General features: G+C 40.5%; 1 protein-coding gene across 1 annotated transcript in view; it reads right to left on the bottom strand.

Moving 5' to 3' along the window:
* Window positions 1–17,328, bottom strand: part of CRYBG2 (crystallin beta-gamma domain containing 2) — an 81,116-nt gene that overhangs the window by 34,057 nt on the left and 29,731 nt on the right. Inside the window, exon 2 of the mRNA XM_072421501.1 lies at window positions 984–1,077. Coding sequence (XP_072277602.1) covers window positions 984–1,077 — 94 coding nt within the window. The remainder of the gene's footprint in view (window positions 1–983; window positions 1,078–17,328) is intronic.

Raw genomic sequence — 17,328 nt, 5'->3', positions numbered from 1 at the left:
TGGTGCCAAGCATCAGTGGATGTGAGTAAGACTATATGCTGGTGTGATTTTCCTGTGAAAAAAAATCATGTTTTTCCATAAATCAAAGTTAAAATATAGTCATGAATATGCTTTGTGAATGTTTGTGGTGGCAGTACTATATTCAGCAGCTTTGTAATAACTTGAAAATTTCATACTCAAGGAAGTACACAGGTTTCTCGATTATACATTAATCTGAATTATAAAAAACTACATTTTTAATCCCCCCACCCCACAAATTTGATAACAATACCATGTTCAGGGGTTTTGCAACTAATTTCCCAATTTAATTTTTTAAAATGGCAAAAAATAACTTTAATTCACTTCAACATTAAACTAACTTTAATTCACTTACAAATAAAAATTTTGCAGCTAAATTAACTGCAATAAATTGTCTGCCCTTCTTTGTTAGGGTATATCTAAAAAAATGACTAACATACTATTCATTTAAGGTTTTTTCAAACCTTCTAATTGCATGTAGTTTCTCTTAATTGTAATATAATCCTGAAGCTGGGTGATCTGTACTTTATAAACACGTGAGAGCTTTCTTCATTTGTCACAGAAAATAATTATTAGTGACCTGATTACCAAGGAAGGAACAAAAAACACAGATCACACGGCTTGATCCTTCTAAATTCTGCTAAGTCACAATACTGGGAATCCTGGGAGGTAGGAGGTTTGTGACAGATCAGTTGGAAGGCATCTCCTGTGACACACTGCCTAGGCATGATGTTGATAATTAGTTTTTATTAGGATATGTCAAGAAGAATTCATTCACTGCACTGAGATAAATAGTTGCACACTGTTCTGAGACAACAACAGCTAAAATTAAGTCAGCAATTCACAGATCTCAGTTAAAAATCTTTACAAAGATGTGTAATACAAATGAAGTCTGGGGAGTTGCTCAGTAAGGTAAAAATTGTTACTCTTCCTGTGCTTACAACAAGAATCAAGTGCTGTCTGACCTTTGAATCCCTTGATGACCTCTTGAGCACAGAGTCTTCAGATCTAGGGTGCCTTAACCTGGGCAAGCTTTGGGCTCCCTCTTGTTCTTCATTTCTGCAATGAAAACAAACCAGATAAGATGTAGTTATTAATAATATTATTAATAATAATAATAAACAGGATTTATAGCGCCCACATTTTATGCAGCACTGTACATTAAATGTAATAAAAGCGCAGCAGCTGTTTTATCTCTGCAGTTCTTTATGTGTGCTATCTGTTTTCCCAATAGGTTTCCACCTACAAAGAACACATCACAGTCTCTATTTATCAAATGTGCTATTGTCATAATTATATGAGAGGAGTGTGTTTGAAATGAATAGCTGCTGATAAATACAACTCACATCTGAATGAATACATTTCAAATAATCATAGTCTGTAGGAGATACTATCATAAAAATGAATCATCATATTCCTCTAATTGGCTACGCTTGAGTTCCCTCCAGGTATAATATGATAGCTCATCTTCCTATAGTAAAAGTAATGAAATAGGTATATGATAAAGGCAAATCATTTACTAAAATATTAATAAGAGTTATAGCTTTATTTTGTTGACTAAATGTAATTTGACCATACATGCTAGTGCAACTGACAATATCAGCAAACCAGGCATTTTGGTTAGTCATTTGATAAAGTTTGTTTTTTACAAAACAAAATGGGGTTAAAAAACTGATGTGTTGTCTGTTGCATATAGTTACCAGCTTTAGTAAACCCTAAAAAAGTTCTAGATCCATATATGAAATTATGATGCAAAATAAAAAAAGATTCTTGTATGTTGTAGTGCCCTTTTACAACTGAAATTATACTATAATGAAATATCTTTACCAAGTTTTTTTGTTTTGTTTTGTTTTTGTTTTAATGATTTTTATTAGTTTTTTAGTAAAGGTTTTCCAAAAAAGGAGGGAGGAAGCAAAGCAACCAAAGGGCACTAATTTCTCTCAGTCACTGACCTATATGCAAGGGTGAATAAATGCATACATTTTTATGTTTTGAAAGAGGTTAACCACCTGAGCGTTACACTGATTTCTAGATTTCTGTTCCAAAAGCGTCACAGGTTTTCATGAAATTTTTTTTTTAAATTGTAGACCTGTAACTTACAGAAATATATCCGAACAAGGTTCTAGTAGATATCATGAATATAAAAAATGTTTGAAACACACAATTATGTAAAAAAAAAATAAAACTTTTAATAAAATTAAAGGAAAAACACAAAAATCAGCTTAAACAAGAATACATAAATAAATGAACAATACTGAAAATGCGATAATTCGGTATACTGTATAGTAATATATTTTTCTAAAACACCTCCCTAGTGTCCGTCACATACCTATCGACAAAACCACATAAATATATTTTGTATTATTTTGTATTGGATTGGATACAGGACTTTGTATTCAATCCAATACAAAATATTTGAATTTTCCGCTACGACCCTCATCGACGGGCGCACGCACGCGCATCATCAGGAATCGCCGAGGGACGCGTACGCAAATGCCGGGTATTCTAATTCTTTCCAAACTTCCATGCAAAAAGTGTTACATTTTTTGCATGGAAATTTATTTTGGATTGTAGGCTCTAATTCACCGAATTACCGCATAACTCACCGAAATATGTCCAAAATTTTATAAATTTAATAATTAATTTTTTTTTTTTATATAACATAAAAAAACATAAAAAAAAAATCTTTAAAAAAAACTAAAAAAAGTTTAAAAAAAAAAAAAGTGTAAAATGTATTGTACAGTAGCTTATATAATATATATATAATACAATTATATATATATTATATAAGGATTTCTTTGTATTGAACTCAATACAGCTTTTTTGTATTGAGTTCAATGCAAAGGAACTCAATGCAAAATTTTGAATTTGCCGCCCCGCCTCCCTCCCGCGCCGACGTCACCGGGAAACCCCGGTGATCGTCACTGCACTCGCCGGCTGAACAAGGAAGGGGACGGACGTGTCCGGAGGAGCGGAGGGAGAAGGTATTTTTTTTTTTGTCCAGCGATAGACGCTGGACAGGGATAGGGATAGTGACAGGGATAGGGAGAGAGAGAGGAAGCCGGCTGGCTTAGAAAAGAAAGCCAGCTGGCTTTCTACTCTAAGCCGGCCGGCTTTTTCTTTTAAGGAGAGGGACACCCGACGCTGGAGGACGACGCTGGAACACGGACCCGACGCTGGAACACGGAACCGACGCTGGATTAGCACAGCGGGATTTTAGTGTTGGCGAAAAAGTACGGGGTTATCCATTATAGCAAAAAATTTTTATGGCGAGAAAGTACGGGCTTAGCGGTTGGGTGGTTAAATGTCTCTTCAGGTTTAATTTCTGTTTGTAACACCAATAGGGAGATTTACCATCACTTCCTGTCCCTTTCCCACCCATACAATATATAGTAGGTATGGGCAGGAAGGCATGGTCAGCCCTAAACCATTGTCAAAAGTTCTATCTTTTTCCCACTTCCCACTGTAAAAAATAAATCGAGAGATTTCTGTCCTGAGAGGAAAAGATTGTAATTTTCCCTGTAAGGGTACAGGCATTATAAGTGACTTGACAGAGTTTGAAATGTATATATTCTATTTACAAGTAGTCCTCGGGTTACATACAGGATAGGGACTGTAGGTTTGTTCTTATGTTGAATTTTTTATGTATGTCGGAACAGGTACATTTTTTTAATAAATGAAATTAGTACAGATGTTTGTCTCAACATAATATTAGGCAGCATGGTGTCAGTTATGTATAAAATCCTCACTGTAAAATGATCGCAAAAAAAAAAAAAGTGGGAGCCTAGACAAATATTAACTTCTGGAGCAAGCTCTGCTTTGATATGCAAAAAGAAAAAACTGCAGAGTTTGTCTTGGGTCACTAAAGAGGTACAAGAGGTTGCAGAACAGCTCACCTCATCTCAGAACCTCAGAACAGCAGGGAAAGCAGGGAAGCCCTGTTCGTATCTAGGAGTTGTCCGTATGTCGGATGTCCTTAACTCGGGAACTACCTGTGTTGAATAAAAAACTAAACGTGCAAACAGCTGTAACTCATCGCCATACTGAATTTCTGAAAAAAGAAAACCATCAAACTTAGAATAAGGGGAGAGGTGTTACCAAAGGGCATCTAAGAGATTTTCACTCTTTTCTACTCAGATTAAAAAAAACGTTTTTGGTTTGGACTTCAGCCTATAATTTTTCCTTCGTAAATATAGTGTAACAGCTACAACATTATTAATTAGATTCTTTGGCCTCTAGATCTGTGTTGTAACAAGCCTCCCATATGTATTCCTGAAGCTATAATATGTGTTTTGCTGATTTGCAGAAGATATGCAGAACAGTGAAAAGTGACTGTGGCTACATTCCAATAATCATTGCGCATGGCTTAAAGGGTCCGGTAAAATAAAATCTGATATTATGTGCGCTATACACTGCACACATATACTGCAGGTATACTACATGCAAGAGTCTCACAGACACAAATAAATATCATCACAAATAATAACATTTCCCAGTGAATAATTAAATGTGCTTTTCTGCAGACAGAATATGGACACAGAGCTAAACCTTTGTCTGAATCTACCTTAAAGAACTTCACTAAAATACTTGGAAACTACATAGCAAACAGCAAACAAAAGACAATAATCACTGATAATCCATGTAGTGTGATGTAGTATGCCAGTCAAAGACTGTGACTGGATATAACGACCTAAAGAGAGCAAGTGTCAGTGTATGTAATGTACAGCATAACATACTGAGTATAGATGGACAGGAATATGTAAAATACAGCATGACATAGTGTCCAGGGTCAAGAATATATACCCTACAATCTAGCACAGGGGTCGGCAACCCGCGGCTCTTCATCCTCCTTGTTGTGGCTCCCTTCCTGCACATCCTTGATAGGCACTGCATTGGAGGGGGATTCCCATTCAGATGTTCTAACTAATAAATCTATCCACCAGATGGTGTGTACAAATGGGCGTGTACAATGACGTCATTTTGACGGCAAGTTTCACAGCTGTGTTTGTGTATGAATGCAGCATGTCATGTACTGCAGCCTTATCTCTGTCCCAGTACAAACCTCCATATCTCCTAAACAGTATGTTATTATTATTATTATACAGTATTTATATAGCGCCATCATATTACGCAGCGCTGTACAGAGTCCATAGTTGTGTCACTAACTGTCCCTCAAAGGAGCTCACAATCTAATGTCCCTACTATAGTCATATGTCATTAAAGTAGTCTAGGTCAATTTAGGGGGAAGCCAATGAACCTAACTGCATGTTTTTGGGATGTGGGAGGAAACCGGAGCACCCGGAGGAAACCCACGCAGACACGGGGAGAACCTGCAAACTCCATGCAGATAGTCCTGGCTGGGATTCGAACCTAGGACCTAGCGCTGCAAAGGCCAGAGTGCTAACCCCTGAGCCACCGTGCTGCCCAGTATGTCCTACTGACTTGACATTTTCAGGGTACACAGGGGACCCTCATAATTAGCATTATTTGGTACCCCAAAATTCATCTCCCCACCTTTAAAAACTTTCAAAATATGGGGGACATAATTATAAATTATAAATGAATATATAAATTCATTATATAAATGAATTATAAATTATTATAAATTGAACACCAGGGCTGCTCTTTTTAAAGTAAGTGTGTCTAGAAGGCCGAAATTAAACATACAAATTGTGGACCCCCAGGGCGAATTACATAGAAAGAAGGTGCGAACCCCAAATTTATACCTACCTGTCACAAAACTAGAAATGTCATAGTACACTAGCCTGTCCCCTTCCCTACTTTGAAACCCAATTTCTCTGGAACAGGGAGATATACAAAACCAAAAATGTAGGTGCCAGTGGGGGACACCTGTGACTAACACCCCCTGAAATTTCATCGTTAGGCCATGGTCAGAACATAAAGAACTCAAATCAAAAAAATGTACCGTTACACATGCTGGAGTCATATAGCATCTGAACCCCAATTTCTCTGGAACAGGGGGGATACAGGTGAAAAAAATTAGAGGTGCAAATGGGGGACACCTGTGGCTAACACCCCTAAAATTTCATCAATAAGGCATCATCAGAACATAAAGAACTCCGTCCATCAAAAAAATCTACCGTTACGTTGGAAGCCTCCAGCTTCTAACGTAACAGGATGATACGTTAGAAGCTGGAGGCCTCTAGGAGCATAGTTTAGTGTTTAGGCCCACAGGCAGGGCTTCAATGCAAACAGCACAGCATACTCTTTTTCAGTGCTGGTGCTTGCAGACACAAAACCCAATACAAAGGGGTACTAGCTACAATTCACACAGGCGCTGGTATTCACAATTTGCTTTAGTCCACAAATGGCTTTAACACCATATTTATGCAGGAAAGGAAGGGGAATTTATGCAAGTAAGGAAGGTTGAAATTTCAGATTTTTAATTTGTCCAATTACTTTTGAGGCTCTAAAATGAAGTGATTGTGTAAAAAAAGGCTTTCGTTCCTCACATTTTTATGCAATCTTTTTGTTCAAGCCACTGAATTAAAGCTGAATGTCTGCAGTTCAACTGTATCTGAGTTGTTTCATTGAAAATTATTTGTGGTAATGCAAAGAACCAAAATTAGAAAAAAAATTGTATCTGTCCAAATATTTATGAACCTAACTGTATCTTTATTATAAGTTGAAGAACTTCCACCCTCCTTAATTCTATAATCAGATATAGGGCATGTAAGAGTTAAAGTATCTGAAAGCGGTAATGTAACTAAGTAGTCTTTTGAAAAGGAGTGGGTTAAAGTTCATTTCAACTATAGTGCACCATGTGTGTTTTTGTTAGGTTACTCATTTCCCCAAAAGGTCAATAACCTTAAAATGTTCTATGATTATATAGTAATTGTCATTCTATATAAACAAGTATTACCCTACAAATGGTTGGGCTTTATATTTTGTGCCTCATGTTGGGCCATTCAAGACTGATACCTCCTAACCACCTTCTTACTTTTACCACTGACTTTAGAGTCTGCACGTACTATTTCAAGGCATGCTGTTTGCTATGAATAACATCACGTTACAGCCCTGGCCCCAAGGCCTGTAAGTGATTTCTCTTAGTCTTCCTACTTGCTCTATGACAGTTTTTTAAATTTTGCTTTTTTCATGGACAAAAAAAACATACTTTTACTTCAAGGTCATCTTCTAACCAAAGTGGAAAAATTAGAAAGTGTTCTCAAGCCTTTTTCTTTTTGAAACTGAGTTTTTTGAACATCTTCATATACAGAGACAACCAGACTTATACATCGAAACATCTCGTAAACATAGCATACAGGGTGAGGGTGATAGGTACATCCGATAATGTTACATAAGACTCTGGCGTAAGTAGCAGTAAAAATAGTGGCAGTACTGTACCCGTCTTTCAAACCCAATAAACTGTGAAAATATGTAAACAACAGGTAAATAAACAACAAAAAACAAGAAATGGATTAAAAAGGCGTAACCAAGTAGGTGAATGGGGGGAGGGGGAAGGAGTGGGGGATACAAACGAAGGTGAATAGGAAGCACACTGATACACAGAACCAGGTACATATTAAACCTGTAGACTGGTATAGTAGGCATCCCAGGGTTCCCAAATCTGTTCAAATTTCGCAACCCTGTTTCGGAGGAGGGCAGTGAGGTACTCCATCAGGCATATATCCTGGATACGAGCATATAGATCCTCCATAGAGGGGGGCAGTCCGGATTTCCACTTGATGGAAATTAGAGTACAAGCAGCTACTAGAATATGTGTAATAAGCTGACGGGTGGATTTGGGGAGGCCCATAAGGGGCAATCCCAGTAAGTGGTGGAGCAGGTCAAGGGGAAATCGTTGTTGAGTTACCCCAATTAGCGCATTGACTCTCCCCCAGTAGCCCTGAATAAGGGGACAGGACCAAAAAATATGTTCCAGAGTCCCATGATGGGACCCGCAGCGCCAGCAAGCCGGATCTACATCCGGAAACAAGCGGTGTAACACCGCTGGTGTATGATACCAACGGAACAAAATCTTGTAGAGACTTTCTTTATAAAGCGTACATATTGAGCTTTTGTTTGCTGCTTCCCACAGCGTGGACCATGTATTCCTCTCCAGGGTATAGCCCAAAATACTCTCCCAGGTACTCATGTATACAAATTTACCAGATACCTCCCTCGTTGATTCGTGGAGAAGGCCATAAATGGGGGAAATGAGGCCCTTAGAAAATGGACCTCCAATACGAATTTTCTCAAAGGGAGTTAGTTCAGTGAATCTGGGCACAGATTGAAGTGATTGTATATAATGTCTAATCTGTAGATAAGTAAAAAAAGGTTGTTCGAGGGAGATCAAATTTTTCCTGCATCTCCAGAAAGGAAAGCAGTCTTTTTTCCACTGGATGTAATATATTTCGGAGGTGAAAAAGCCCCCAGTCCTGCCATGGCTGCCACATATTTCTAGCTAAGCTATCAGGTATCAGAGGGGTTCGTATGATAGATGTAAGCACAGAGCCCCGAGAGGAGAGACCATATTTAGAGTTATATGTTCTCCATATAGTTTAAGGAGTGCTCCCGCCAGATAAAAGGATAACTATTTTGTAACGCTGAGAGTTACGTAGGGGGTATATATAAGGGTAAGGCCTCGGATTTCGAGGAGTTCACCTTATAGCCCGAGACAGTACTAAAGGCACCAAGTTCAGACCACAAATTTGGGGGGGTGGTGGTAGGTTGTGTCAATGTAAGAAGTACATCATCTGCATATAATGAAATTTTGTAGGAGGTATCTTTCACTGTAACACCTTGGATATTGGGATTGGATCTGATTCTCTCCTCCAGGGGCTCAACACTAAGAGCAAAGAGTAAGGGAGACAAGGAGTAACCTTGTCGCGTCCCATTCCGGATGGGGAATAGTTTAGAGGAGGCATGAGGCAACTTAACAGAGGCCGCCAGACAACTGTAGAGGGAACGTATTGCTCTAACAAAAGGGCTAGAAAATCCCATTTTGGTGAGGGTGGAGAACATAAATGGCCAACTAAGTCGGTTAAATGCCTTTTCAGCGTCTAAGCTAAGTACTAGGGAAGGGGTTTTACATTTGTTGAGGATGTCAATAACGTTAATCACTCTCACTTGCATGGCGGTACCGTATGAAGCCCATTTGGTTCCCATGTATAAGAAATGGTAAGAGTTTGGAAAACCTATTAGCCAAAATCTTAGAGTAGATAAATTTAAGATCTGAATTCAGCAGCGCTATAGGTCTATAACTAGCACAGTCCATCGGACCTTTACCCGGTTTGGGAATCACAGTTATATGGGAATATGACATAGTAGGTGGGATAGGTTTACCTTGGAGAAAGTCATTGAACAGGTCCACCAAATAGGGAAGAAGATTTGGCAAAAAGGTTTTATAGTAAAAATACGGCAAACCATCCGGGCCCGGTGCTTTATGTGAAGGGAGGTGAGAGATGATCTGTGATATTTCCTCCGCAGTAACGGGTTTATTAAGGTGCTCCAGGTGTTCAGCTTGTAGTGTGGGGAGAGTCAGGTCAGCCAAATAGGAGTTTATACTGAATTGAAAATTGGGGCCCATAGAGTCTTGTGTCTGGTGCACCGTACGATATAACTGGTTCCGGTAAGCTATTTGGGATGGGTCATACCGTGGTATCCCCTGTTCATCTTTAATTGCCATGGGGAGGAGTTCATTTGTGTGTCCCTCAACTTGCGTGCCAAGAGTGTATCTGCCTTGTTGCCTTTATAATAATAGAGCTGCCTAGTTCGCTGCATCATCCATCTGACCTTCTGAAGCTCCAATGCCCTTAGTTTGGAGCGGAGGGAGGTCACCCTACGTAGGAGGCCCAGGGATAGATTGCTAGTTAGTTTTACCTCTGCAAGGTAGCGGTTAACCGCTTTATGGGCCTCCCAGAGGGTGGTGGTGTGCGTCACAGAGCCTTTATTTTCATCAAAGTAATGCTGTAGACTTGTAGTAAGGGATATTTTAGTAACCTCATTCTTGAGAGGAAAGTCTTTCAACCTCCAATCACAAAGTCTAGTTCTGTTAGGGGCAAAAATAACCCCCAAGGTGATAGGGGCGTGGTCTGACCTAGAAATGGGATGGATAGCAGCAGAAACACTGTTCCGCAACAGTGGCAAATTATTTATTATATAGTCAATGCGGCTATGTGTTTGATGAGGAGGAGAGTAAAAGGTAAACTGTCTGCTTGTGGGGTGTTGAATTCTCCAGGTATCATAAAGCTGGTGACGCCTAATCAATTGTCTAAATAATTTACCGTGTTGCAATACTACAGGGGGTGTAGAAGGTATAGGCATAGACAGTCTATCTTGAGTCAGGCAGAAGATGGAAATAAAATCTCCCCATCAATGAGATAAGTGTGCGTGAACTCCTCTAGGAGGGCCAATGTCTTAGCAAGAAACCTGGCTTGTCCTTGATTTGGCGCATATATATTACATGGAGTTAGGAGGACACCTTGCAGGTTTCCATGCAAAATAAGGAATCTGCCCTCCGGGTCCACAATAGAGGGAGTGGGAGAAAATTGAAAAGAATTTTTAATCAAGATAGCAACCCCTGCACTCTTTTTAGAAGGAGAGTTGGCTGTATGAGCAGCCAGGTAAAATTTGGATACAAAGTTAAAGGTGCCCGAGCTATCAAAGTGCATCTCCTGTTGGAATATAATATCCACCGAATGGCATTTAAATTCCTGGAGAGCCAGCTTCCGCTTGGTATTGGAATTTAAACCATGCACATTAAGTGATAAAATTTTAGTAGCCATCAGAATGTATTATCTACTGATCGCTGCTTAGACCCCCACATAACCCAGACCGACAGGAGGAAAAAATTGGCTGTGAGCTCCCAGGTACATACAGGAGAATAAAGGGGAGGGGAAACACTGAAACAACAATAACAAAAGACACAAAACCAAGTCGAAGCAGTCGCGCATTAGTGACCAGGGGGCGCTTGTTACAGGGCACACAGGGAACAAACATGGCTGGCGAGTACACAAACACTCCCAGAGGGGAGAAGGACCCAACGGTCCCCAAGACAACCACCAGAGCACCAGTGTATCATCAAGAAACAGCAAGGTCGACACCGGCTGTTTGAGTAGCACAATGGCCCCGAGGGGGGGACCCCCCAGCCCGCCCGGCGTGGGACCCCCCCCCCAAGGGGGCCGTAGGGCATGTAAAACATATCCATAACAGGGCAAGGCTATGCAACCGAGAAAGGAAAAAGAAACCTCTCTGTGAGTGATAATATACACAGGGAGACTGCAGTGACCTCCAGCCCAACCACAAACATACGGATGGGTGGGAGGCCAGGACAATCTGACCAAAAATAACATTCCCTGAGAAAGAACACCAATTATGGACCATAAAATTACAGATTACAAAATCATTCAAGTAATAGTTCACAGTTATAAACCTGAGCATAAAGAGATTCAGTAAGCAGTCATCAAAAAGTGCAAAAACTTCAGTCGCAAAAGCATAAAACTAGGCAAAACATTAGTAAGAAGTGTCCGTCCAAAGGCAGAGGAAGCAGCTCACACAGAGGTGGGCCGCAGCAGCATAAGAAGCAGAAAAAAGGGTGTGGGACATGAGCCCAATCAATGCTGTCCACTGTCTCGAGGAAGTGGGGGCGTAGGAGAACGCCGGATCCTGTGCCTGGGACGCTTCTTGGAAGTGGCCACCTGCCAAGGTGAGAGTAGAACAGGTAGAGGTTCCTCGGGTTCCCAACCTGGAAGATTAGGTTTGTTAATCCCCAAATCTCGGCAGAAGGAAGGCAAGTCCTCCGGGTAACGCAATACAGCAGATTTCCTATCATGTCGCGCTGTCAGGCTGAACGGAAAGCCCCACCTATAGGGAATGCGATCATCACGCAGGGTGGTTAGGAGTGGTTGCAGGAGGCGTCTCTGTTGCAAAGTGTGCCAGGATAAGTCCTGAAAGAGCTGTAATGGAGCCCCATCAAACTCCAAATTGCACATGTTCTGCGCCGCAGCCATGATTGCATCCTTCAATTCTGCCTCTGCGAGGTGAAAAAGAACATCTCAGGGCCGCAGGGCCAAGGCAGGCTGCCTCGAGGCCCTATAGGCTATAAGAATGCCAATTTCCTGTGCGGGAGGGCGCCCCAAGAGGTGATTAAAGAAAGCCTGCAGCACCAACTTCAGATCTGTAGATTGGGTAGCTTCTGGTAGGCCCCGGACCCTAATAATATTTCTGCAAGTTTTATTGTCCATATCTTCCGGGTGGCGATAAAGATCTCTAATTTTCAAGTGATAGTCACTGGATCTACGGCTGAGAACCTCAATATCCCCCTTCGCCTGCTGTAGACCTTCATCTATATCCTCCACTTTTCCAGCTAGGGAATGAAAGTAAACACGCAGGACCCCAATTTCAGATCTAAAGGTAGCTTGCACATCTGCAATAAGTTGCTGAAAATCAGCCTTGGAGGGCAGCATTTGGTGCCATGGGGGGTTCCAGGAGTCAGCACTATAGCCCGGTCCTTGCTTGTGATGTAAAGCAGGGTAAATAGGTATAGTCTCAGCTGGAGGTGTTTCTGAGGTTTGGCTGCGGGCGTGTGTAGAGGGGCCCAAAGGGGGAAAATCCTCCCTGCTCAGGTTAGGTGGGCCAGGTGTGTGCAGTACTAGGGTCTCTGTGGGCATTCCCTCCACAGGAGAGGAAGCCGTCCCAGGTCTAAATGCTGTTGGTACTGTATCATCCAAAGGAGTATAGGGGCCCCCAGGTGAATAGGAGATCCCCCACTAAGAGGCCTGTCAGGGGAAGATGAAGCCCCCGAAGAGGGAGAGTGCTGAGGAGCCGCCCGAGTGTCCCCGACAAAAGCCCAGATCAGGGGCTGAGACGCCAGTGGACACTGTACAGGGGTGGGGGGAGGCTTCCCCCCGTTTGACTGGTTCGCCCTGCCCATCGGAGAGGTGAGTATATGCCCACTATAGCAAGGAAACAGCCCGGTGCCTGTGGAGCTAGGATCTCACGCAGCCACCTCGGGGACCGCCAAGCCACGCCCCCCTCAAGCTTTTTTCTATTTTCACCAGGCACTAAATATAAGTACAATAGATCAATAAAAATGGTTATTTGTATGTATAGGACTTGGTCTGGAAATTCTTAATATTTTTTTTTTTTGTATCACACTTGATTGTGCCTTCATATACATTCATGCCCATGTCTTTAGTGCACATATTGCAGAGTGGTAATCCTACAACAGCACAATTGTTCTGTCTTCGAATAACTATTCTGGATCAGTGCATTTCCAAACCGCCTGATCAAAAATGTCTCTATCCTGGTAACCAGATTGTACTACACTATGGAATCAAAACCTAGACCAAACTAAAAGAAAAAATCTAAAAAAAATGAGTACCAAGTAAGGGAATTCTTTCTAACAGAGACTTAAACAGCAAAAAAAATGCTGCTTGGGCTGGAAAGAATCTCCTGAAATTTGTAGTGAACAATGAACACAGGTTAGGGATAATAAAGATTGGCTTATAACCTTTTTATTCTCTTTATACTCAAATAAACACCCTACCACTTCTTGCATTTGAAAAAGAATTTTAGTCGTGTCAGTGACATTTATGAGTGTCATACATCTTCTAATCCTTAATGACCCCTAAGGTGTAAAACAAATATTTTAAAGTCTTCAAGTTGTAATCTTATGCAAAACTACAAGTACACAGGTGCTCTCCAGTATCAAGTTATTTCAGCATATTTGCAGATCTGAAAGCTTCATAGCAATGATTCATTGTTCATCACCCTAGAAAATTTGAGTTCAAGTTTAAAGCTTTGTACACATGGCAGATTATTTTCACCTGAGACAAACGATTGTGCTCATTTCAGCCAATTCCGAAAAATGCACATTCAACAAACGTGAATGCCCTACAGAAACAGAAGAGTATTGATTACATAAATATGAAGCATTCAGTACAGCCTACACATATTGGAGAAGGATATTATTAAAAAAACAAAGGGATATTCAGTTGGATCAAGTTGTAATTTCAGATTTATGGCAGTTTTAGCCAAATAATGTTGAAAATCCCCAATCTTTAAAGTAACAACCAAATGAACCAAAACTGAATGTTTTAGGGAAAAGGTAGAGGGAAAAAGCAAGTACCAATAATTCTTCCAGAAGATATTTAAAACACAGCCTAGCAATACAGCAGAAGGTAATTATTATTGTTTTTATCAATAATATCTTGTATTTAGATAGCGCCAACGTATTACACATCGCTTTTAAATGTGTGCATTGGACCATAGTAAATAGTCCAATTAATATACAATTAATCACCATGTATTTAGCAAAAACTAATAAAAAAACTAGCAAAAAAAAAAAAAAAAAGGAATACAGAAGGCCGAGTAATAAAAATTGCTCAGATTGTACGTTCTTTAAACTTTCCAGGGTTCCAGAGTGAGTAAAAATTAGTAAAAAATTGCCTAAAGAAACTCTATCTTTAAGCAAAATGATTAAAATGACTGGATTTATCATTTTAGCAAGTAAAATCCAAATGAGAAAGAACTAAGATCATCACAAGTTTACATGCCAAGTTAGAACAAATTATTCAATATACATCTATACCACTGTGGCATCCATAAACATATGGGAGGGGAATCAGAGATTGCAATATATTGATTGTGGACAACATTTTGCCCAACATCATAATCCACAGAGGGCTTTATCTGGCTTTGGATCACATTTATCTTATAGTGGCGATTTTGATTGAGGCCCGTAGCCGTAAGAAACTAGGTGCAGGGTGTGAGGCCTAGCTCAGGTGTGTTAAGTGTTAATAAGATGAAGTAATGCTGGAATTGGCTGTGCTAGTGTGGAGCGTAGGGTAGGAGGGGCTTAGGCATTTGACGAGTTAAAAGGGGGAAGACGGAAGTGGGAGGCCCTCTTTTTGGAAGAAAAAGTTTTTTGCCCACCCACCCCTTTGGTAAGTTTTAGCAGTTGAGGTTTTGGAAGGCAAAGATCCAGTGCATAATAAAGGGGGTCTTCCCCTTTATGGTGAACGGATGATCATGGCTCCTGAGGCGGTGCTGGGCGGCTAGGGGCCAAGGTGGAGATGTTGGAAGAGTTAAATTCCTGTTGGGTGCGGATTTTACCTTCTGAGACCTGCAGCCTGGTTGTTTGGGTGTATAACCAGGAGTTTGATAACATTATGGGTATTGTTGTTATGGTTATGTATTATTAAAAGGGGAGGATTAGGTTGTTAGTAATTAGGTTATACTCAATGAGGTGTTATGTTATGTTAATGTATGCTTGCATATCAAAAATGTAAAATTGATTTTTTTATTTTGTCATTTATTTATTATTGGATATTTGTTATTTACTTGAATGGTAAATGTATTTAATGTTGGTTAATAAATGGCTGCTTGCCAGGCCATTTTAATTCAAGGTTGGTTTCTCAAGGGAGAATAGATTCAATTCAGCTAATCTCTCCTCATAGCTGAGCTCCTTCATTCCTTTTATTAGTTAAGTTGCCCTTCTCTGCACTCTCTCCAATTCCACAATGTCCTCTTTGTGAACTGGTGACTAAAACTGGACTTCATATTCCAGATGTGGTCTGACCAATGCTTTCTACAGGGCCAGGATTATGTCTCCATCTCTGCAGTATTCCTCTTTTAATACAAGAAAGTACTTTACTAGCCTTAGATATTGCAGCTTGGCATTACATGCTGGTATTAAGTCTATGATCTACCAGAACCCCCAGCTCCTTTTCCATTTCTGATTCCCCCAATGTATTCTCCCTAGACAGTATGAAGCATGCATGTTGTTAGCCCCCAAGTGCATAACTTTACATTTATCTATATTAAATGTCATTTGCCACTTGGCTACCCAATCAAACAGTATATCCAGGTCTGCTTGTAGAATATAGACATCCTGTATGGACTTATTTTGATTACATAGTTTGGTGCCATCTGCAAACACAGAAATGATACTTTGAATCCCAAACTCTAAATCATTTACAAAGATGTTAAACAGTAGAGGTCCCAACACTGAACCTTGGGGTATACCACTAATAACCTTAGACCAGGGGTGAGCAAACTTTTTTGGCTACTAGGCCATTTTAGGAGGTCAAGAAGGCACACTAGGCCGGACTCTCTCTCTCGTCCCGCGCTGATGGCTATGCCCCCCGGGACACCCCTGAAGGGAAATCCCTCTCCTCCGCAATACATACCGAGGAGAGGGAATGTCTATTTACCCCGGCGGCAGAAGTGTTAACGTCGGCTGTGGTAAATAGGGAAGGGAGGCATAGCAAGGAGGCCTAAGAGTTGCATGTGGCTCTGGAGCCGGGGGTTGCCGACCCCTCCCAGCGGGGATAAGCCTGGATCGACCAGGGGCGCGTTAGGCCCGAACAGACTACTGGCTAGGCAGTATCTGGCTTAAAGGCCGGAGTTTGCCTACCCCTGCCTTAGACCATTCAGAGTATGATTCATTTATTACAACTCTCTGGATGCAGTCTTTAAGCCAGTTCTCTATCAATTCATGAATTGACTTTTCTAAACCTATTGACCCTAACTTGCATAATAACCGTCTTCGGGGTACGGTGTCAAATGCTTTAGCAAAGTCCAAGTACACTAAATCAACTGCTTTTCCACTGTCCACCTGTTTATTTACTTCCTCAAAAAAGAGAGTAAACTTGTTTGACAACTTTGGTCTTTCTTAAAGCCATGCTGACTATCACTTATAATATTATTTTCTAGCAGAAACTCCTCTACGTGGTTCTTTATCAAACTCTCTAGGGCCTTTCCAACTATGCTCCCTTTTTGAAGATAGGAACCACATTGGCTTTACGCCAATCAATCGGCACCATGCCAGTGACTAAAGAGTCTCTAAAAATTAGAAAACAATACATATGTGTGCTTGTGATTTGCTAATAGGTTCATCATACTCCACACCTAGGTAGGTAGGAATGATACAACAGAGGTCAAACACCTATATCTTTCTGAAGCCCAAATCAGGTTTTCAGCTATTGGCTCTTAAACCCATTATTGTCTTTGAATACCCAGCTATGTATTTGTCACAAAATGATATCAGTCTAAGGTCTGCAATATCCCCTAGGTTTAACCAGTAGCTCCAGGCAGATACCACTATGCTACAATAGGATTCAGCTAAGTTGCCAGCAGATCAGTCTTTCAGAAATCTTTCACCTGCTTCTAAAAGTTGCATTTTATCAAACAATTTATCCTTTTCTATTATTGTGACTCCCCACATTTTTCCTAGTGAACCTAAACTTCTCTAGGAACCATATATCCCATTTACCTTTACCTTTGTACAAGCAGATTTTTCTAATCCGATTACATGTTTTATCATATTCCAAGTAATATTTAATT

The sequence above is a fragment of the Pyxicephalus adspersus genome, chromosome 1, assembly GCF_032062135.1.
Source record: "Pyxicephalus adspersus chromosome 1, UCB_Pads_2.0, whole genome shotgun sequence".
NCBI lineage: Eukaryota > Metazoa > Chordata > Amphibia > Anura > Pyxicephalidae > Pyxicephalus > Pyxicephalus adspersus.
The sequence above is the reverse complement of the archived record's forward strand: the minus strand, read 5'-3'. Positions and strand labels throughout refer to the sequence as shown.